The following is a 24299-nucleotide window of genomic DNA, read 5'->3' as shown; positions in this document are numbered from 1 at the left end:
CACCAGCTTAATGTGGTTCTTCAGACAGCAATACTATACATATAGGATTTCACACCTCTTTCAACCAGCGATTGCATTGTGCTTGTAGGCGGCAATTCATCCCCAGCTGTTCATCATGGAGCAAGTTGAAATGAATAAGCTGTCTGAGTGTGATAGTGGCAGCTGTTACGTGCATACAGACATCCTGCCCTGTCCTCTGCTTTGCTCAGAGCAGGTGTGGAGCAAAGTAAATATAAAAGCACACAATAACAAAACATTATGGGAGACAGGAGAACAGATGAAAGAGAAAAGAAAAATAAATCTTATAAAGGGTTCAGGAAAAACAGTAAGAGGAGAAGATAGGAAAAGATTGTAAAAGAGACAAAAGGACACAGGGTAAAAGAAATTTAGACATTTATGATTGTGATGGAGGCAGTGTAGTGTTCAGGAGGCTGCCATGTTGGCACAAGTTATACAGTGGGTAATAGAATACAGTCAACAGTAGAGGGCATTGTATTAACACAATACAACATTGCATTCCATCTCCTTGAAATGCCACAGCAGCTAGAGGCATCAGTCTGCCTGCCCTATTAGCATCAGGAATAGTTCTCCAGTGTTGGGTAGTGCTGTGCGCATGAGTGATAGCTGCCCTCCAGCTGCTCCTCAGTAGTTAGTGCCCCAGCCTCTGACCAAATGGAATTCTTTCTTCCCAAGGTAGTTTTTGGGCCTTATCCAGGCTTAATTGCTAGAGGGTGTTGAAGCCTTCTCTCCTCCCCTCATTGGGTAGTAGTTCAAAACCAAGTTAGAGGCCAAGGAGACATGTCCTCAGGAAAAATGGCAACTCTGTCCTGCAGCACACTTTCTCCAGCAGGCACCTGGCCTTCATGCTACTTGGGAGAAAGGGAAGGGTTGGCCTCCAAGAGGATGTTACAGGAGTAGCTAGGTGTATCTGGGCAGGTGAGGTTCCTACACTTTGAGGTGATGAGAGTTATGGGGCCTTCCCTGTATTGCTGCCCGTGGCAAGCCTAGACATCCAACAACGGCTAGCCTGAGCCAAACCTAATCTGTTCTAATATAACACAAACTAATAGGCTATTCATTAAAATCAGATTGTGTGTCCTAGTTGGTGCCCAGCTTTTTGTGAATATTGGCTTTAATACAGTAGTTACTGACTTGCTGCTTTAACATAAAGAATTCTTTAAATATTTTCATTTTGGAACGATTGTAGTCCTGTGGTTAGAACAGGAGACTGGGAGCCCCCAGGTTCTTTTCCCAGCACAGCCACTGACCTGCTGTATGACTGTGGGCAGGTTACAACCTCTATGCCCTGGGATAATGCATGTGAAGTGTCAGTGTGTCCCATGCTTACACTCAGTGGTGTTTTGAAATTTAAGGTTTGGAAAGCATTTGAAGGTGCCGTCTAAGCATAAAATAACTTTGGTAATAATCACTTAAGTATATTTAACATCCTAACTTATTTTGTATTTAACATATTGTGATGTGGAGTGCGTAAGGCTCTGATTCAGGAAGATGCACTCACAACTTCTGCAGTATACCTTTGTATAACAGTCACTAAAAATGCCCAACCACAAAGAGTCAAGTGTCGGTGCTTGGTATTGTCAGGGTAATACACTAGGACTGAAATTCTGGCTCCATTGAAGTCAATGGCAAAACTCCCATCAACTTCATTCCTTCAGAGGTAATATTAGTTCTCTTTTTGTAATTTGTTTTGAGCCACTACTGTGACTCCTGTTTTCCTACCCAAAGAGATTCAAGGTAAGTTCATATTAAGGTGACTCAGTAAATAAACAAATGACTCTATATAAACAAAATCCTGCATAAAAATATTTTTGCACATTTGAGAACATAGTGAAATATTTTAACATGAATATTTTATATATTATGTAAAAGTAGAAACTAGCAGCTAACTGGAATCCTCATTAATGCTGATCTGGCATCATTAGCTCTCAATAGATCATATTGTTAATCTGATTGTTTTGGAATATAAAATAGAAACATTGTAATATTCTAACCAAGCAAGGGTACAATAATTCTGGACCAGCTATCCCCCTGCCTCTTACCAGATTATTAATTTAATTAATATCTGTAAAGCACTTTAGAAATAAGAATTAAGCACAGTGTAGTGCTAAGTACATATTAATTACAATGGTTTATGATGGCTCCATAACCCCTTAGTATATTTAGAGCTTTGTGTTGTGTGGTTCAATCTTTATTACTCTTTTTACATAGAAAAGTGACGTAAAGCAAAACAAGCATGTTCCCTTTTTTCGACAAGGTACCAAACTGTAGCCTGGGTGCTCAGATCCCATGATAGTGAGGCAGTGTAAATACCTAGCTAAATAGATTTAAATTTTGGTTATTTAATTTTATGTCTCTAACTTTTTGTAACCTTGTAACTTTGTTTCTTAGTCAAGTTCAGAGTCCCTGTTGGATTCCCAGCAAATCCAGGCTTTTGACCAACTCTGTCGACTCTATCGAGGAACCTCCAGGGTAAAGTATCTTCATCTCTTCTTTTTAATGGGTGAATCGAATTGTACACAACTCTGTGCCATCAGTTGGAGACAGCAGTCTGGATGCCGACTCTTCCCAAGAGTTTTTTTTCAATGTTGCTGCAATATGGAAAGATAAGGTTTATTAAATCAAATTCTGATCTTTTTGGAGCTTATGTAGGCAGGGTCTTCCACTCTTGAGAGAGAGGCAAAATTTCCCACACACTGCTATCACCTTCAAATCCATTCTGTATTTAAGTGCCCTCACCCTGTTTTCAAACTTACCAAAATTCAGATACACAAATTACCACAATAAAAAATATTAACATCCAAACTCACTTCAAAACAGTGTTTTGCCATATAAAATCCTTCTGACAATTGCAGTTATTCCAGGTCCTTGCACTAATTTAAGAGGGTGGTGGGTGTGTGTGTGTGTGTGTGTGTGTACACGCACAAAATAATATAGGCACAGCTCACCCCGCTAGATGGCGTTCTGTCTTTCACGTACTTCTTGGGGGGAAGGGCTATCCATCTAAAATTAGGTACATTGCAGAGAGGGTGAAGATGAGACACCCTCTCCCTCTCTCCCACCCACCCCCCACTTGATCAGTGCTTAGGAACATAGGATTACCATACAGCAATAGTCCTGTTCTAGATCCTGTTCTGGACAATGGCCAATGTCACATGGATCAGAGGAAAGGTATAAAATCTTCAAAACAAGTGTCAGTGAGCAATACTACCCAACAGAGAGACTCCTTTCTGCCTCCAGCTAGTGATCAGCTCATACTGTGAATCAGGAGGGTGAAAATCCCTTGTAACTTTGTCCTTGCTGTCATAGCTGCCATTGCTATTCTCATTGTGGCATTGTGAGCACTTTCTCTGTAGTTAAGGGTTCAGCCAGGGTTTCATACTAATCTGTTTGGCCTCAGTAATATCCTGCTGCAATGAGTTTCACAGCTAACCTTACAGTGGGTGAGAATGTATCCCCTTTGTCTTAAACTTGTATCATTGTTACTTGAATATCTTGTAAAAGGAAGGGGGGAGGTGGAGGGATCCCATACTGTCCATGCACACACACACACACACACACACACACCCTTTAAAAATAAATGCTTCCCTAAAGATTGCTCAGGCCTTTATGTATTTAGTGGTGTATTTCTTTTGTCTTGCAGTTAGCTCTCCTGACAGAATTGTCTCGAACTCGTGGTGGTGAAAAACATGGGCTCCTCAATGTCTCTCAGGGTGACCCTGCACTGAACAGTGTCTTCCAGAACGAGAATTTCCAGCTGCATCTCGCTCCCCCTCCACTGACAGAAGAGTAGCCCTTCCCTTGCCAGACCATGGGTGCAGTCCTTCCATGGTTGCATAAGAACATTCTGGGGAGGCTCCTACCATCGATCCCGGGGGGTGAGTTCGTTGGCTATGGGACCTGCCCTACTAGGCTGGATTTGCTGCCCGTTGCCATCATATCCTTCCCAGAATCCTTTGTAACATGTCACGTTGTGTCAGATAGTTTTGCTGGGTTTGTAACCAGGTGGAATCTGTAGTAGTCTCTCTGCTGTCTTATTTTCCCCTGTTTCTTCTAACAAAACAGAAGGAACATCACAGAGATCACTGTCAGAGTTCTTGTCCAGTGGGATGCACTGAAAGCTATAAACTATGATGTCAACTCCATGTACTTCACTCAAGCCAAACACAGGAAGTTGAGGCAGCTGTACTAACCCCAGGGTGACTGTGTCTGCAGCCAAAGCTTATCCAAATAATTGGAACCTATAATATGTTCCTTTTTATTCCTTAGATAGATTGACCAAGGGAATACAGAACATGTCAAATATCCAAACTCAGCATTTCTCAAAATGCCTCCTCAACATTATAAGGGAAATAGCTAATTTATTTGAGTTTAAATTTAGTATCAGTAAAAATAATCTTTTAGACAAATCCCTAACCCCAGCAGGATCTCCTGGATTATAAGCAAAGTGGGTGGTATGACTGCATGAAACACACTCAGCCCTTGAAAGGAGCTGAAACTGCAAAAGAGCATATATTTGTGAGTAAATGAACTTGTGTGCAATGCTTCTGTGAAACTACATTCTCTAATAAAAATGCCCTGCCTTTAAACCCTGCAGTCCTGGTAAATGTCTGTATTTAAACTGTGCTCTAGGAGCTGGTGGAGGGGTTACTGTGATAGATGCAGCTCTGTGAGAGAGTGCCTCTTCTCCTAAGTACCATTAATCAGGAATTCTAGTGGCAAGAGAAACGTAGCAATTTACCATTCAGCGAACTTGGCAGCCACGAACCACTAAGTCAAGCTTATGCGTATGAGCTAGTGGCTGTTCTAGTGGGTTCCACAAACATTTTTCTGTTTCCAATTGGGTGGAAGGAAATATAAAGTAAATGCATATGGCCATTCTGATGGGATCCCTGGGTTGCAGCCTGGGACTGTGGGACCACTGTGCCCCCCTAACTCTCCTGCCTGGTCTGTCTCTCTCAATGCTTTGCTAGTGAGAAGCAGCAAACCCCTCCAGGCACTGTTACCACTCAGCTCAACTGCATGTGGAGCCCCACACCCAGCTATATTGCATGAATGCTCCCAGAGCCACTCATAAATCACACAGCGAAAGGCACCGGCCGAATCCCCCCAGTTCACAGCCTTGTACCTCAGGAATATACCGTCCTGCACTGCTCAAGACAAGCAGTGCAAATGTATTAATTGGTTCACCACTTCATCAATGGAAAGTGGACATATACCAGCCTTTGTAAACCTGAGCAGATTTACCAAACACTTCAAGCAAACTCACTGGTAAAGATAAACAGTTAAATAAATGTATTGACTACAAAAGATAGATTTTAAGTGATAAGTCATAAGCAAAAAGTCAGAGTGGTTACCAAAAGAAAAGAAAATATAAGCACGCAGTCTAAACTCTCAACCCTGTTAAACTGGGCAACATCTAGATTAAGCAGTTTTTCTCACCCCACTGGATATTGCAGTTCATAGTACACAGGTTTCACTCTTGAAACCTGGGCCAGTCTCCTCTGTTGGAGTCTTCAGTCTTCTGAGTGTCCTTGTTGCTTGCAGCGTAGGTGTGCGAAGGAGAAAGGTCAAGCATGGGGGCACTGTGTTCTGTTTTATACCCTTTGTCCATGTGCTTGAGGAGCAAAGGTCCAGGCATGTCTAGTGGCATTGCTGAGTCCCCAGGCCAGATTGAGAAATTCCCCTGGTGTGGCCCTAGGCAGGTGAATCTTTGAATTGTAACTCCCTTGCTGGACAGTGGCTGTTGATGGTGGTTTGACACCCCACCTGGGTGTTGGTTATGTTCTTTGCTGTTCTCTGGGAGCTAGTATCTGGCTGATTCCCTAACTTGCAGCATGTGTTACTGACGACCATAAAAAACACAATCTCATCACTTCAGATGTACTAATGATATACATATTTAGATAGAACAGTGACTTTCAGCGGTGCATGACCTTTCCCCTGATACCTTTATATGGCCTGCTTTATATGCAAGATCACAATTATATATAAATGAGGAATATGGTGGTTACAGGGCACTCCGCTGAGGTATAGAGTGTCACAGCCATTATGGTGGTTGCTCCTAAGGCAATGGTCTATGTGTTTATTCCCTTCTCCCTTTTTACTTAAAGTGGCCTGGACATGAGTTAGTCGGAATCTGAGTTTTCAATATTTTCTTCCTTTCCCACATAAGGGTCTAGAACAGCCATTCCTCCCAAGTCCTCTGTAAAAGAGGGTTGTAGTTCAGATGGAGTTGATGACTTGACAGTGTTGAGGATTGACCTCCTACGTATCCACAAGAAAAGTAATTCTCAGGTGGCAACACTGCAGGCACCTGAACATCACTCCTGTAGCACTGGATTCCTCTCCTGGAGAGTGCACACTAGAAGCAAGTGGTCAGTTCATGCTCCATGCAGATCTCTCTGCTAAAGCTGTCCATTTCCATGGGTAGCAAGGGTGGATTTTGTTTTTGCGAACCCCTGTCATCATTTGTAATGCCTCCCCTGGTTTTGTTCAACTTTACAGTATTTTTAGAATCCCAGCAAATGTTTCATTCTACACTGAACTCCCAGCCATTAAACAAACCCTCCAACAGCGTTCTACAGCATGGGCCCCAACCCTGCACTTGGAAAAGGGTGTGTGGTGTGAACTATTATGGAAGTCCCCAGATGAATGGCTGGAGTTTTTATGTGAATCACACTAACTGCTGCACTGACTGGGCCAGCACTGAAGGATACTGCAGAATATAAAGCCCCAGCTCAATGTACATAGGACACTAACCAGCCCAGAGGGCTGGACCTGAACTGGTAGTTTGATAGAATTGTATTTATAAAGTGCTTCACTTCCCCAGCTGAGGGACATAGGGTACTACACAGTGACCATATAAACTCTGCCACTTAGACAATACCAGTCCTAGTAAAACCCCTGGGCCACCTACGCACTGCCTCTGCCTCCATACTATCTATTACTGAAAGAGCCTTTTACCCAAACCATCACGTTGTGCTGGCTGCCTGTAGTGATGCCAGGTGGGTGCACTGTGATCAGGCTGCATTTAGTGCATATGCTGCTGTATTCTGCACATGTTGCTTGTGGCAGTGAAGCCCTGTGGAAAGGGAGTTCAAGTGATTGCTCATATCGATTCCAAATAGGTGTGCGCGCGTTGCGTGCACGGCCGCCAGGAAGTTTTCCCCTAGCAGCATCCGTCGGGTCGGCTGTGAAGCCCCCTGGAGTGGCGCCTTCATAGCATTCAATATATGACCCTGCCAACCTGGCATCTCCTCAGTTCCTTCTTACAGCCATGACGGTCGTTGGAACTGTGGTGTCTTGCTTAGTGAGTTCTCCACGTTTCTCTAGCTTGTTTTATAGTCGTTCTTATAGTAGTTATTTTTTCTTTAATTCTTGTAGTTTATTTTTATTGTAGTTAGTAGCAGTTGGGCTGGGGGTGTTTACTGTCTGTCCCAACCACTTTTCCTTGGGAGGGCTTTCATGCCCAAGTCTCCAGGATTCAAGTCCTGCTCCAGGCCCATGCCAAGGGGTGACCAATAGCTGCAAGATTTGCAAGGGGTTTTGTCCTAGGACCAAGACTTTCACCTTAAGCCGCTCCTTATGGAGGCGGCACTTAGACCCCAGCCTCCTTCGGCGTGGCAGGACCCGGTACCGAGTTCTTCGGTGCACAGTGCCCCAGCAGCAGTGGTGGAGGCGGCATCATGGATGGACACCGGCCGAGACCCGCAGCACCTCTGCTCCCCGGCACCAAAACCGGCGGCATCGACCCAGCACCACTCCCACTCCCTGGCACCAAAGTGGCACCGGAAGCAAGAGAAGAGTAGCTCTCCATCCCAGAGACCTATCCCCCTGGAGCTGGCCAATGTGATGCATCCCAGAGAGGAGTGCCCAGGGCCAAAGCCTGTGGACATGGCACCATCGATTTCAGCCCCACAAGGGGAGCCGTCAAGTCCGGTGCCATTGGACTCCCCGACCCACAGCATCGAGGAAGTTCAGCTGCCATCCACCCCGGACACCTTTGCGGCTATGAGGGACCTCATTGCCATCACAGCACTGAGGTTTCCTCTGATCCATGCCAAGCCTCCAGTACCACAGCATATGGCACCGTCTTGAGGCAAGCCGGAGATGATCCAGCCGTCAGCACTATTGGTCAAGTCCCAGCATCGCGCCCCGTCATGGCGCCAGCCGTACTCACGGTGCCGGTCAGACTCGCAGCATCACTCCAGATTGCACCAGCGCTCCTGATCACGGCACTGATCCGCATGCAAGTCACTTTTGCGGAGCTGGTCCCGGACCCAGCACCAGTCCCAGTGCCACTCGACATCCCAGCATAGCTCCAGGTCAGGTACCGTTCTAGGGCACGTCACTGCTCCCCAGCCTCACGCCACTGCTCACCGGCTCAGCTCTGCTCAGCATCACCCTGGCCCTCGCAGTCCCGATCCCATTCCTAGGTACTTGGAGTGGGACTGGCACTGGTCAGGCCATGGACGCCTGGCCATGGCCAGTGCAGTGGCAGGGGCCAACTCCGTGGCCATTCTGGACTCCATGGGCATACCACCAGGCCCAGGGTGCGCAGTCTATAGGTTCCCGGTCAGCTGCCTCTGAACCAAGGATGCCAAAGGCCTCCGCCAGTCAGCCCATCCCTAGGGGTGCGGAGGAGGCGCCGTGTCCCCACCTCTCCTCCCTCCCCCCTGCCCGAACTCCAGTTCCTGAGGCGGAGGCAATCAGTGAAGCAGTGCATAGGGCTCCCAATGAGCAGGAAAGTCAGGAGGGACCCTCTCCCCGCCCTTGGCCTCTTCGTTGTCCTCCCCTGACGAGGCCGTTGCAGGCACCTCCGTATTCGGGCTACCCCACCATAGACAGCCATGCCCACCAGGACCTTCTGTGTAGGGTGGCGCGCATCATGGGCCTGCAGGCCGAGGTGGTGGAATCAGAGGGAATCGGAGGACCCAGTGGTAGACATTTTGGCCCCAGAAGGTCCATTGAGGGTTGCCCTGCCCCTCATTAAAACTATTCAGGCCAATGCCAAGACCATTCCCACTACAGCCAAGGGTCTTGAGCACAAGTACTTCCTGCCCTCGAAGGGGTATAAATATCTCTTTACGCACCCGCAGCACTGCTCTCTGGTGGTTGCAGCTGTGAACGAGAAAGAGAGGCAGGGGCAGCAGGACCTAGCACCCAAATCAAAAGAGGCCAAGCGACTGGACTTGTTTGGTTGCAAGATGTACTCCATGAGGGTGGGGGTGAGCTCCAGCTCAGGATTGCCAATCCTGAGCCGGTATAACTTCAACTCCTGGAACTCGATGCTCAAGTTCAAGGAGCTTGTGCCACGTGAGTCCAGGGAGGAGTTTGGGGTAATTGTAGAAGAGGGCAAGGCAATGGCACGGACCTCTTTACAGGCCTCACTGGACACTGCAGACTCGGCGGTGCGCACCTTGTCCTCGAGTTGCCATGAGGCACACCTCCTGGCTACAAGCCTCGGGCCTACCGCCGGAGGTTCAACAGACGATGCAGGACCTGCCCTTTGATAGGGCGGGCTTGTTCGTGGAACAGCCTGACTCTAGGCTACATAGCCTAAAGGACTCGAGGGTGACCGTGAAGTCTTTGGGTATGCACGCCCCGTCAACTCAAAGGAAGCACTTTAAGCCCCAGCAGCTGCAACAGAGCTCCTACCCTCCTTGACCGAGGCAGGACAATTACAGGTGGAGGGAACGGAACAGCAGAAGAAAGCCTTCCAACCCTCCGTCTGGACAAGGCCAGGGCCTGACCAAACCATTGTCGGCTTCCAAGCAGGCCTTTTGAAGGGACGGTCGAGGATGGCATACCAAACTTATCCCTGGATCCTTCCCCGCCCTTTTTGAATCATTTATCCCACTTCCACCATGCATGGTCCCAAATAACCTCGGACCGCTGGGTCCTTCACATGGTGGAAGCAGGATACTCTCTCCAATTCTGCTCCTACCTACCCTTCCACCCCCGCTTCCCCGTCCCTCTTCAGGGACCCCTCTCACGAGCAACTCCTCATCTAGGAGGTGCAGGCACTCCTTGCCATGGGAGCGGTGGAGGAGGTTCCGCAGGAGCTAAGGGGCAAGGGATTCTACTCCTGATACTTCCTAATCCCCAAGGCCAAAGGGAGCCTCGGACCCATCCTGGACCTGCGTGGGCTCAACAAGTTCATGGTAAAGTTGAAGTTCCGCATGGTCTCCCTACGCACTATTATCCCCTCCCTGGATCTGGGAGACTGATATGCCACCCTCGTTATGAAGGATGCGTACTTCCACATAGTGATTCATCCAGTGCACAGGTGCTTCGTGGTCAACCATGAACATTACCAGTTCACGGCCCTTCCATTCAGCCTCTCAACAGCCCCCCGAGAGTTCACCTCCGTCGACAGCAGGTGCAAGTATACCCCTACCTCGACAATTGACTGGTCAGGAGCTGCGCCTGGTCAGGTGTATGTTCAAATGGCTGGGTCTCTTCCTCAACATGGAGAAATTGATCCTAGAACCGACCCAGAGGATAGAATTCATCGGGGTAGTACTAGACTCTGTTCAGGCTCGGGCCCTCCTACCAGAGTCCCGTTTCCAAGCTATCATGGATATCATTCAAGGACTTCAGTGATTCCCAACCTCAACAGCAAGAGGGTGCATGAGTCTCCTCAGCCACATGGCATCCTGCACCTACATGACCCGGCACGCCAGACTCCAGCTCAGGCCGTTGCAGGCATGGCTCGCCTTGGTCTACCGCCTGGGGCACAACAACTTGAATTCGGTGGTCACAGTGCCAGAACAGGTCCTCACCTCCCTTCGCTGGTGGCTCGACCACTGAGGGGTGTGCGGAGGAGTCCCTTTCCACAGCCCCTTGCCTTCCTTGTCCCTTGTTACAGACACCTCAGCTATGGGATGGGGGGCACATCTGGGGAACCTTCAGACACAGGGCCTGTGGTCACAGAATGAGCTCTCCCTTCATATCAATGTCAGGGAGCTAATGGCGGTGTGCCTTGCTTGCCAAGCCTTCCAGGCCCAACTGCAAGGTTGCTGCATAGTGGTTCTAATGGACAACACCACAGCCATGTTTTACATCAACAAGCAAGGGGAAGCCCGTTCCTCCGCCCTATGCCAGGAGGCCCTTTGTCTGTGGGAGTTCTGCATAGCCCACTCCATTCACCTGGAAGCATCCTTTCTACCCGGAGTTCAGACACGCTGGCGGACGGCCTCAGCAGGTCCTTCCACACGCACGAGTGGTCTCTCTGACCGGATGTCATACACCCCATCTTCCAAAGATGGGGTTTTCCCCAGGTCGACCTGTTCACCACCCAATGCAACAGGAAGTGCACATCGTTCTGCTCCTTCCAGGGTCGCAGCCTGGGCTCCCTCATGGATGCATTCCTGCCACCCTGGAGAGGTTGCCTGCTCTATGCTTTTCCTCTGTTCCCTCTCGTGCACAAAGTCCTGCTCAAAATCCACAGGGAGGGGGCAAAGGTAATTCTGATATCTCCAGCATGGCCTCGCCAGCACTGGTACACTACGCTACTGGAGCTGTCGGTGGATGTACTGGTCACGTTGCCTCTCCTCCCTGACCTACTCACTCAGGACCACGGTCGCCTCTGTCATCCTGACCTACAGTCCCTCCACCTCATGGCTTGGAAGCTTCATGGCTGAACCCCACAGAGCTTTCATGCTCAGACCAAGTCACAGGTCCTGGTGGGAAGCAGGAAGCCCTCCACTAGAGCCACGTATCTGGTGAAGTGGAAAAGATTTTCATGTTGGTGTGACCAGCACCACGTCCCTCCCCCCCTGGGCACTGGTATCGCTCATCTTAGAGTACCCCTGCACCTGAAACAGCAAGGCCTGGCGGTGTCCTCCGTAAGGGTTCACCTCGCTACTATCTCGGCCTTCCACCCGGACGCATCTGGCTGCTCGGTCGTCATCAACCCTATGGTTGGTCACTTTCTCAAAGGCTTGGACTGTTTATATCCTCAGATCCATCAGCCTGTCCCTGTGTGGGACCTTAACCTGGTCCTTTCGAGGCTCATGGGGCCCCTGTTCGAACTGTTGGCCACGTGCTCCCTCTTGTATCTCCTGGAAGACAGCTTTCCTGGTCACCATTACGTCGGCAAGACGCGTCTGAGCTAAAGGCCCTCACCTCGGAACCGCCTTACACGGCTTTCCACAAGGATAAGGTGCAACTCAGACCGCACCTGGCCTTCCTCCCCAAGGTGGTGTCGAGCTTCCACACCAGCCAGGACATTTTCCTACCTGTCTTTTACCCGAAACCTCATGCTAGTCCCCAGGAGCAGCGGCTACATTCCCTCCATGTCCGAAGAGCCCTAGCTTTCTACATCGAGCGCACTCAGCCATTCAGTAAATCGACCCAGCTATTCGTAGCGGTGGCGGACCGGATGAAAGGTCTCCTCTCAAAGAATATTTTCCTGGATCACGTCCTGCATCTGCACTTGCTATGAGCTGGCTGGGGTGCTGACCCCAGCTCTTAGCGCACGCTCCACTAGTGCCCAGGCCTCGTCAGCAGCGTTCCTGGCCCAGGTACCAATCCAAGAAATCTGCAGGGCAGCGACTTGGTTCTTGTTACATACCTTCACCTCACACTACGCCATCGTCCAGCACGCCAGGGACAACGCGGCTTTCGGCAGAGCAGTGCTACGATCAGCATTCCTTAACTCCGACCTCACTGCCTAGGTAAGGCTTGGGAGTCACCTACTTGGAATCAATATGAGCAATCACTCAAAGAAGAAAAAACGATTACTCACCTCTCGTAACTCTTCTTCGAGATGGGCAGGTTTGGAATGAATATGAACAACACATCTTCCACTCTATCGGAGTAGCCGGCAAGAAGGAACTGAGGGAGCGCCAGGTCAGCAGGATCATATATTGAGCGCCATGAAGGCACCACTCCAAGGGGCTCCACAGCCGACCCAACAGATGCTGCTAGGGGAAAACTTTCCAGCAGCCGTGCCCACGACGTGCACACACCTACTTGGAATGAACATGAGCAACACATCTCAAAGAACAACAGTTATGACAGGTGAGTAACCGTTTTTCACAATCCTGCTGCCTGGTTATAGAGATATGTTACTGGCTTGAGGACAGTCCCTGTTCCGGGGAATATCCCACCCCCCAGCCTCCTTTGGCGAATCCCTTTGCTCTTTCAAGGAGCTGCTCCCCACAGCCTAGTGTCTTGGGGCTTAGCAGCAGCAAGAGCCAGGAGCCCAGCCCTGGGGCATGGAAAGTAGCCCCAGTTGCAGCAGTGGCTGCTCCAAGAACTGCTGCTCAGCACTACATGAGGAGTAGGAGCAGCGCAGAGGTCTAGGGCCAATCGGGCAGTAATGCACTCAGCCCTGCGCATTCCAGCTCTGCCAGCCAGAGCCTATGAAATGTGCAGGGTCAGCTGTAGACAGAGGTGGGAGTCCTGGGTTCCAGATCCAGCCTGCACACTGTGTGTTTGACACCCTATCCCTGGGCTAGAGAGTTAGAGATGTGGGAAATGGAGGGAGAGAGAGTGAGGAACAGTGCATTACAGACAAGGGAGTGATTGGAAACACTCACAATCCCAAGAGCTCCAGTGAACGGGAAAGAGAGAGACACTGATGCCTTGATTATTTCAGAACGAAGCAAAAATGCTACTAACAGGTTTGTGAGTGTCACCTCCCTTAAAGATCAATGACCCATCCTTATCAGCTGTGGCTATCTGTGTTTTCTACAGACACTGACACCACCAACGTCCACGTCTGTTGGCTACAATCTGATTGGTGAAGTCAGGGATCTCTTATGCCCTTAATTCCCCCAAAATGGAGCCCTCCTACCCAACAAGATTGTCTCATGGAAAAAATAAATAGCTTTTTGTCCTCTGTTAGCTCCCCCAGGGGACCCTGGTCTCTGATATAAATGTCTCTGTGCCTGTAATCAGCAGTTCCCAATGAGTGGTCAGATTTCAGCTGGCTCCCAAGGACACCTGGGTAGCTGGGAGCCTGTAACTGAGGATGCACGTGCCGGGTATGGGAGGAACATTTCCACTGTGGGATTCTTCCTCTATGCAAATGGACATGCATGATTTCAAGCTGAATAGGAAAATGGACACAAACTCAGTCACCCTGTTCCAAGGCATCTGAACTACAGGAAGGCTGTCTTCTCAGACACAAGACATTTGATGTGTATGTTGTATAGTATTTTAGCACACATTCTATCTGCAGGTAGGCCGGTTGTGACATTTGGCACTGGATGGGCACAGAGTAGGCCAAAGTGTCATCCAAAGGAAAGCATTACAAGCCACGTGGAAAAGGCTCTGAGTTCACAAGGCTACCCTAGAAGCAATTAGAAAAAAGCAAAACCGCTCCCCTCCCTGGTACTTCTCAGAGCTGTGCATACTGATGGGAGAAGAGCCATTGCTGGGGAATTGTCTGGAGCCAGTGCTGCGAGCCCAAAGGGGAGATAAGAATGGTGACCTTTCCCTCTGCTGAAAGGCTGACATTTGATACAAAGAAACAATAAGTGGGAAATGACTTTTTTTTTTACTGCAATGAATTACAGAGGAAAGGGGGAAGGCAGCTCTGATAAAATTTTAACGAAGGCTGTATTTTTCCCCTGCATTAGGCTGAATAATAAGTCTCCTGCTAATTGTCAGGCAGGGCAGCCCTTTCATGTTCAGGGAGTGGAGTGTTGTAGGCTAATTTGCTACAGATATGCCTGGAAATCAGAGAGGAAAAAAAAAGAATTCCTGCTATTTCTAGATTAAAGGGCTCGCAGTGCTGCGCTGCCCTTTTAGGCCCCATGTCCCTGTGTTAAAGGGCCAGCTCTTCCAATCATGTAGATTTCAGTGGAGGCATTTCAAAGATGTTTCTATTCAAATCCTTTAAATGTCTTCAGACCATAATGCCTTTGTCATTGTGTGGCTGCTCCCTGTGGGGGAAGGGGTCTTTGGTAACACGTATTCCTTCTCTTCCAGCTCCCTCAAAACCCACAGTGAATTCTTTTCTGACTAACGAGCACTGGAGGCCTCCTGGCAGACAATGACCTTTTGCTGATAGCAGTTCCCTCAGGAAGGCTGTGTGGCCTAGGATCGACCACAGGATGCGGGGGCAGGAGAGCCGGGGTCTGTTCCCAGCTCTGTCATTGACCTGTTAAGTGCCAAGTCATGTCCCTTCCTGGTGCCTCACTTTCCCGCTTTGTCTTGTCTGTTCAAACTCTGAGCTTCTTGGGCCAGAGACTGTCTCGGTGTAGCCTCTAGCAGGGCTACTATGATACCAGTTTGGTGAGATTTGCCAAAGGGCTATTCTATGAGGACATCTGACCTAGCATATATCTGCCCCCTGCCAGGCAGCTGGGCTGGGCCTGACATGCCCCAGTAGGAAGTCAGAGCAGTGGCGAAGCTTAATGAATGGGGATTCTCAGCACCTCACACCAGAGTAGTGCCAAACTCATCTTACCCTTCCTCCTGCTGGGAGGAGCAGGAGTCACTCATTTATTTAACAGTGGTGCAGTGCTGACTGCCTGATGTTTCAAGGAGAAAGGACCCATAGCATAAACCTTCTAGATCAAAGTGCTGTCAAGCTGGTGTTGCAATGGTTCCAGTCCAGTCTAGCGGTCAACCACATCTTGATTCAGTCAGACAACACTGACTGACATGGTTGTATTTGTGAATAACTGAGGGGAAATAAGGAGCAGAAGCAATGGAAGCCATATGATGAGTGGAACACTTTCTCTTATCTCCTTTTATGAGAATCACTCTGAGGTATATGAACTAAAAGGCAGACAGGTTCAGCGGGTGCAAGGTCAACTCCCTCAAGTCGGTCCTGAATCAGGAGGTCTTCAAAATAATTGTCCAACTGTTCAGCCTTTCTTCAGAGTGATAGTCACAGGATCTGCGGTTTCCTTGGCAGAGAACCACCAGGTAGCCAGGTTCTTATATCAGTCCAATTAGCCATGCTGGCAGTCAGGCCGCTCTTTCCACAATGGACCTTACTGCTCAGGTTGAGAGCCCTGACAAGCCATCTCTTCGATCCCCTCATGGCAGTGTCAACATTCTTTGTCCATCTACACTTGATTTGTGATAGCCACCTCTGTGATCTTCTATGGGGCTCCCCTCAGGCCTCCAGCTATCGCCACTCTGTGGGCCAGAACGCATTGTCCTCTCCCTCGCACTGTAAGTTTAGGGATACAAGCCCCCTGCAATTCACTGCGACTATCGCAGCACGTCTGACCTTAGTCCTGCACCTGTAGGTCACTCTCAGGGACAGTGACAGGGTCACCAGTAACAAGCTGGCTTTCAGAGAGCCAGGGCATTTATTTTAGAACAAAAGCATTTCAGAAATAAACATAACTAGTCTACACAGGTGCCATGTTAAGAAGTGTAACCTAGTGTCCACGTGGAGCTCTGACAGTTTCTAGGTCTCCACACCCTTCCAGCAGCGTTAACCCTCTTGGATACAGTCTCACATCAGTTTTGGATCTCTGACTGAGTTCAGGCTTCCCCCCTTGTACAAGCTCTTGCTTTGGCTCCTGGGTTTCTTGAACCTGGTCTGAACTAGCATATACAATTTCCCAAGGGCCTGGTACTTCTCTGGTGTTGGTTGCCTAGCCTGGGATCTGCAGTAATTCCCCACCATGATTTTAGTTGCTTAGGGAAGCTCAGTAGCCCTCTACTGTGGAACTAGAATCCAATAGCTCGATCACAAAGACACACAACATTGAAAGCTACCAAAGTTTATGACTAAACCTGGTCCCTAAGCTGTCTGGCATATCTCAGTATAGTTGCCTTTTGGAAGTTTCCACATTTCCAGGGTTTCACCTCTATCACATACTCTGCCACCCTCTCCCCCGAGATGTGGCCATAGCAATGGTACCTGACCAGAAGCCTAGGGGAACCCACTGACACAACTCTCACGTGGTGCCTCTGCCCTTCTCTTGTAATTTCCCATTTCATCTCCGCCTATAACCCTGGTGCCTAACAAGCCAGCATATGCTAGTCATATGCTAGTCCAGCTCTTCTTGGCTGGATCAGTAGGTGGCATTCTCGGGCTCCTGGTTACCCTGTAAGCCTAAACCTTTGGGCATGAACTTGAGCTCTGGTGCTCCCACTCCCACCTCTTGCTCACAGTGTCAGAGACCCTGGTGGTGGTTGCAGGTTTCTGCCATTTAAGGTTTTGCGTAAGCCTCACTTTAGACAGAATGGGACAGCATGTAGGTCTGGCTCTCCGGGATGGGGCTGTCACTACACAATGCTTTTAACAGCACTAGGATCCCAAAACGCTGCCAGGGGAGAATCCTCAGTCTTCCCTCAGACCGAAATGCCTTTCGCCTGATGCCAGGTGCCATTGGGGTCTGGCACCTGTCTTCTGAGGGTTCCATGCTTCCTAGGGCACACCTCTGTCACCAAGTGCATGATGCTCATGCCTTCCCCAGGCTCCCTTGTCCCAATACTGGCTGTAGGGGAAAGTTTGGAAAACACCAAGGAGCACAAGGCTGTGATTTTTTTTTTTCTTCACAGGCTCGCCCTCAGCGCCTTTCCCTAGCCCAAGGTGGAAGGGGAACATATTCTAGTGCCTGGGTCAGTTTTTCCCCGTCCCAGTTAGTGAGTCTGGTGCTGGGGGCACAGGACTACTGTGCCTGGCCATGGTGCTACTGGCTGACAGGTTGCAGGTCCTGCTGCCCTTGGAGCATGTATACGGGAAGGCTTTCTTCCTAGGCCAGTGGTACCCAGGGCCATGCCATCTATGTATACACCCAAACTATGACTTCGGGCCTGGCTGTACCCACAGGACCATGCCATCTGGCACCAGAACATGCATGGAGGATGGCATTTTTTTTGGTAGACCACGTGCCTACAACAATAGCATCTTCCTCACAGCATGACCATGCATGCAACACAGACACAAGGCCACACTTTGCATGCAAGCGTAGCAGTCTCTCTCTGTTCAGGTGGCTTTCTTAACCTGGCCCTACAGTTTGCTGACCTCTGGGAGGTCTATTTTGGGACACTTGCTAACAGATAACACCACGCTGTGACACTGCTGTTCGGCCTGACAAACTCAGACTACAGGCGAGTCGCGTCATACACGCATTTAACTTATGCGAATTCAACTATACGCACTTGGCAAAAAAAAGAAAAACAACAAGATACCTGTAAATAGTGTGGGCAATTCCACCCAATGAGTGTATGCCCCGGAGTGAGCGTGCGATGGGAGACGTGAATCTGCTGTTCCCTCAGTTGGTCTCAGTTCCCGCGTGCCTCTCATAGTGTGAGCATCTCACCGCACTGAGTGTGATTCTAGTGTTTAAAGATACGTATTTTTCGTACAACATGGCCCCTAAATGTAAGCCAACTACTTCAGCTGGTGCTCAACTGAAGAAACAGCGATCTGTTCCGACGCTGGAGGAAAAATTGGCTGTGTTGGACTTATTGAGAGACGGTATATCCATCTCCAATGTGGCACATAAATATGGCCGCAACTAATCTAGCATCCGTGCCTTCAAGAGAGAGAAATTCGTCAAGCCATGGCATCAAGTGCTCCAATAACTGCTAAGGTGACGAGCCAGGTGCGTGATAAGACTTTAGTGAAGACTGAAAAGGCATAAAACTTATGGCTGGAAGACATGAATCGTAAATGTGTGCCTATCGATGGCAACACGTTGTGAGAAAAGGCTCTTAGCCTCTATGCACTGTTCACACCTCCTGCCGAAGAGGGACAGCCTTCTGATGAGAAGGAATTCAAAGCCAGCCAAGGTTGGCTTAACAGTTTTAGGAACCACTTCAACCTCAAAAACATGCAGAAGCTGCATCTGCCAATGAAGAGGCAGCAAAAGCCTACCCCGAACAATTAAAGAAAATCATAGAAGAAAAGGGCTATCTTCTAGAACAAGTTTTTAATGCTGACGAGACTGGGCTCTTCTGGAAAAAAGATGCCCAACCGCACTTACATTTTGAAATCAGAAAGACAAGCCCCTGGCTTCAAAGCAGCTAAAGACTGTGTAACTGTGTTGTTTTGTGGCAATGCGGCTGGGCATTTAATAAAGCTGGGCTTGCTCTACAGGGCTGCAAATCCCCGTGCCCTAAAAGGCAAGAACAAAAATCTCCTGCCTGTGTTCTGGTAATCAAATAAAAAGGCTTGGGTGACGGCAGCATTATTTCTGGATTGGTTCCACAAGTGTTTCATTCCAGAGGTCAAGTGGTACCTTGAAGAGAAAGAACTTGACTTCAAAGTGTTGCTGATTGTAGACAATGCTCCTGGCCACCCTGCGGCACTCTGGTTTGCACATAATGACGTTGAAGTCATCTTTCTCCCCACTAGTACCACCTCCAACTTCTCGACCAAGGCGTGATTCCCTGTTTCAAGGCCACATACACGAGGCTTACGTTCTCACGGATACGTAGCATTATGCAGGCTGATCCCAATCTTAATGTGATGGAGAATTGGAAGTCCTTCAACATTGTCAATTGCATCACTTATATTAAACAAGCAATGGATGTAATCAAGCCTGAAATAGTCAATGCATATTGGGAAAACCTATGGAAAGAATGTGTGAATGATTTTAAGGGTTTCCCAACCACTGACAAAGAAGTGAAACACATTGTTCAGGTGACCAGGCAAGTGCGTGGTGATGGCTTCATCGACATCCTTGAGGAAGAAATTGAAGAATTAATTGAGAGCCATAGAGAAACATTGACTAACGATGGGTTAGAGGAACTGATAAAATCGTCTACAGAAGACTAAGATGACGACGACGAACAGGAAGAGCCAGCAAGTTGGAATCTTCATAAATTTGCTGAAGTGTTCCAAGCAGCGAAACACTTGAATGATTTAATTTCTCAATACGATCCCTCTATGGAACGAAGCCTCAAAATTACACGTAGTATTACGGACTATTTGAGACCATATCAAGAAATGTTTGAGCAGCTCAAGAGACAACAGCGACAGTTGCCGATCACCATGTTTTTCAAGGAAAAACAGCCAGCAGCAGATGAGCCTACGCAATTAACTTCTTGAGCTGAATCAGAGCCAACCACTTTATCTACGACTCGCTCTCCGTCACCTCCATTTCCTGGACCGACATCAAGCCCTGACGACCCCCTGTAATTAAAAATACAGTACTGTAAATAATATTTTGCATATGTACTCTATTTTATACTGTACACATTCTACATTTATACATATTACTGTGCAGGGTTGTATACACAACCCTGTACAGTATACAGTACTGTACTTTATGGGCGATTTAAGGGATTTTTCAAGGGTAATTTTGACTATATGCGATTTTCGCCTTACGCACTGACTTTAGAACCTAATCCCCGCGTAAGATGCGACTCCACCATACTTGTTTTAAAATAGGTTTGACCCCAATCTTTTCCTAACTGCCGGTCTAATTGTTTTTATTTTTAATGCTGTAGTCGTTCATGTCTCAAGTGTCTCTGACGTTGTGCTCATCTCATTCCAGTGACCAAAATGCGTGTCACTGTGGCTGAAACGGCCTTGTCCAGTGCAACCCTGAGCACAGTTATGTTGCCCTGCGGGGAACAGACGTGTACCGCCTGTGATGCTGGCAGACCAGGTGCCGGCTCATGCCAAAGGCCCCCTAGCTTAATTGAGCACTGACAATTCCATAGCTGGAATCAGTTGGATCAACTGAGTGTTAGTATTGTTAAAATAGGTATTAGAATTATAAGAATGTGTTTAGCCTTTAGGGAATATTTGTAAATTCCTGCATGCATTCATCTCACTTATGACTGCTGTCACCCTTACTGTAAGGTAATATTTGAGCAGATGTACTGTGAAGTTCTGTGACCATGTGAACAGACAGCAGAGAGTTATTAAGCAGTCTGAAATGCTGATCAACAGAAGTTGTTACATCCAGCCCAATACGAATGGTCTATTGACCCAGCAGGGACATAAGACAGTGTTGTTCTGCTTTCTCCCATCAGCTGACTATAGCACAGGAGGGCGCATTAAAAATCACAAAGAAAAGGAACACATCATCTCGATGCTGCTTGGACGCCAGAGGGCAGGGGTTTTTAGGCATAAACAAGAGATTTCCCCCAGTGGTTAGCCGGATGTGATTTAGGAAACGGCTCTACTCCAATTAAGCACCCAGGGTGGGCCCACATAATCTGACTGAGCCTCAGGCTGTACTAATACTGCAGCTCTAGGTGCATGCACATTAACCCCCCACACCCACCCCTGTGGAATATAATGGGGACTATCCTCTCCCTGCTCAGCTCACCTCAACCAAAAGGCACTGCTGAGCAGTGAATGGGGGCAGTGCTCACCCACACCCTAAGGCTGCTTCTGCTGACATTTCATTCACAGCAATGAGGGCAGGACTGGACCCTCCCCGCTTTATAGACAACACTAATCACTGTGCTCCATTGCATCTGACTGTCTTCAGCTACAGGTGGTGCAGGAAGCTTCGGGTGGAGAGGGTCATTGACAAGTCAGTTTTGAGAAGGAGGGAGGCAAAAATCATGGGCCAATAGTTAAAATTGACTCTGATTAGTCAAAATTTCAAATATTCCCAAACTTTGCAGAAACAATTTTTTTGTCCTCAGGCACCAGTCAAGAGGGGTGGATCAGTCAGAAAAGAGTTATACAGCAGCACAGCACAAGAGGGTGGTGTGTTAAGACCTAAAATAGAAGTGTGCCAAAAATTAACTCTTAACTCACCATCTTGACCCAAACAAGGTACAGCTATTCAGTTATTCCAGTCATGAGAGAGATCTTCACATGAAGCTCATGTTTTAAAGCAGAGGTGACAGCAGCAGATGGGAAAGCAACCCTGAAGGCAAGGGGCTGACAGACCCCCTCTGCAATGCTGGATGTCCTCTACTCACCCCATCTCACACAGGAGCACGCAGAAACAGACAGGTTCACAAATGAGTGAGAATGATTAGAAGCTAGGCGCTGAGTCCATATGACAAGTGATGGAATGGCTCTGCCACCTGAGGCCTGATTCCCCAATGGCTGTGTCCCCATGTGCTGCCAGAGGGCCACAGGAAGCCACCTGGCCCACCTCCAGCCCCAAATGCCAAGTTTCTGATTTTCAAACACAGGTTTTTAAAGATTATTTTAACTACAACTCTAGTCATGCAATATTTATGCTGAAGCTTCACATCTGTCCTCTGCTGTGTCTGCAAGTCTAGATAGGAAGCACCCAAGAGCATCATAACTAACAGAGGAAATAATTCTTAGCAAGTCATTTCATTATAAACTTTTCCTCTGGGCTAAAAGCAAGGTGGATAGAGTAATATTTACAATTTGGCACTAATGTACCTTTTAAGCTACATGCCTCTGAACCCCACTTCTAAAAGTAATCTGGTCCTTTTGATCGCCCTCACTGGCTGATTGCTGTACTTTGCATCTTTCCTGCCAATCCTAAATAGCTGACTGGCAAAACCAATGGCTGAAATAGAAAGCAATCTGCCAGTCACAAATGCCTCTCCATCATTTACTGCATTCAGAGTTTTTAAGTCCAGAAGGGGCCATATGATAGTCTAGTCTAGGAGTTCTCTCAAGCAATTTTTTTGTGGCCTCAGAGCGCAGCCACCAACTCTTGCTGGTGGCCGCTCTGGCAATTTTTCCTAAAACACTTAATTAACTTTAGGAAAAACAAATAAATATGCACATACACACACCAAAATCATTGTAATTTATTTATGTAGGGTTTTTTTCAGACTCAGTAATAAAAATAATGTACAGTTGTCTTTATTCTTTACTGGACCTAAGCAAAATAGCTTTGCACATTCTTGTAGTTTTTTTGGCATTTATTTATTAAGGTTTGCTAGCTAGGAAGGCTGCTGCTGTGAAAAGTGATACATACACAATAGTTTTCACAGCAGACTTACTAGCTAGCTGGGAGGCAGTGAAACGTGATAACCAAACATACAAATATCGCTTTTCATAGCAGACTTACACAGTGCTGGCAAGCCAGAATTAAGCTGTGGATGGAGATGTGGGTAGGGAGGCAGTAGGGGCCAGGAGTGATTGGGGGGGATGGGGTGAGCCCAGGGCTGGAGCCTGAAGCCCCCCAGCTGGGGGATGGAGCCTGGTGCCCACCACCCGAGGGCTGAAGCCCAAGCCCCACCACCCCTGGGAAGGTGGGGAACACACACCTGCTCCTCTGGCATTTGTGGCTCCAGCAGAGGGCAGGGCCCAATTCCTGTTGGCAGCCTCAGGGGAGGAGCCCCTTCTCCCCCCCCCATCACTATCCAAGAGCCTGTGGCTACAAGAAAAACCTCTGAGGGCCACATGGAGCCACGTTTGAGAAACACTGGTATAGTCTGACCACTTGCACAACACAGGCCATAGAATGCCACCCACTGATTCCTGATTCAAGCCTGTAATTTATTTGACTTCTTGTGCATAATTTAAAGAGGCATCCAGTCTCAATTTAAAAACCGTGATGGAGAATCCACCACATCACTACATAAATTGTTCCAATAGTTAATTACAGTCACTGCTAAAAAGATGTACCTACCTTTTGTCTGAGTCTGTCTAGCTGTAGCTTCCAACCATGGGACCTTATTATGCCATGTTCTGCTAGATTAGAAAGATCTCTACTATTAGAAATCTCTTCCCCATATAGGAACTTGTAGACTGATCAAGTTACTGCAACCTTCTCTTAGGGCTTGTCTACATTACCCGCTGGCACGACGGGCAGTGATTGATCCAGCGGGGGTCGATTCATCTTGTCTAGTTTAGACAGGATAAATTGACCGCCGAGTGCTCTCCTGTCAACTCCGGTACTCCACCAGGGCAAGAGGTGCAGGCGGAGTCAACGCGGGAGCGCCAGCCGTCGACTTACCATGGTGTCGTCACTGCGGTAAGTAGATCTAAGTATGTCGACTTCAGCTAAGTTATTCATGTAGCTGAAGTTGCGTAACTTAGATCGATTCCCCCCCAGTGTAGACCAGGCCTTAGATAAACTAAATAGACTGAGCTTCTTTACTCTCTTACTATATGGCATGATTTCCAGACCTCAAATGATCTTGTAGCTCTTTTCCGAATCCTTTCCAATTTGTTAACATCCTTGTGGAAGCATGGACACCAGTATCCATTAATAGTCTCCCTTATTTAAATTCAAGTCAGAACTTGTGTTGTGTTGTTTAAACTTTCAAACAATGTTTGTGATCGAAGCTCCAAGGTTGCAAGGTACTGAAACACATGACTTCAACACAGCTACTTCTGTCCGGAAAGCTAGACATCTTGCTGAATTGGGGCAGAGTGACTGTTACTTTAAAACTGTGAAACACTTCACTCTAATATGTAGGATACAGAGTTACTTAAGACAAGC

At 48.0% G+C, this 24299-nt stretch overlaps 1 protein-coding gene across 3 annotated transcripts in view; it reads left to right on the top strand.

Annotated features, from left to right (window-relative positions):
- VPS8 (VPS8 subunit of CORVET complex) overlaps nucleotides 1-4614 on the top strand; it is a 258292-nt gene extending 253678 nt beyond the window's left edge. For all 3 annotated transcript variants that reach the window (XM_054038927.1, XM_054038926.1, XM_054038925.1), the window contains 2 exons: nucleotides 2410-2490; nucleotides 3662-4614. In XM_054038927.1, coding sequence (XP_053894902.1) covers nucleotides 2410-2490; nucleotides 3662-3811 — 231 coding nt within the window. In that variant the 3' untranslated portion in view covers nucleotides 3812-4614. The remainder of the gene's footprint in view (nucleotides 1-2409; nucleotides 2491-3661) is intronic.
- The last annotated feature ends 19685 nt before the right edge of the window (nucleotides 4615-24299 follow it).

The sequence above is a fragment of the Malaclemys terrapin genome, chromosome 9 (assembly GCF_027887155.1).
Source record: "Malaclemys terrapin pileata isolate rMalTer1 chromosome 9, rMalTer1.hap1, whole genome shotgun sequence".
Lineage (NCBI taxonomy): Eukaryota > Metazoa > Chordata > Testudines > Emydidae > Malaclemys > Malaclemys terrapin.
The sequence above is the reverse complement of the archived record's forward strand: the minus strand, read 5'-3'. Positions and strand labels throughout refer to the sequence as shown.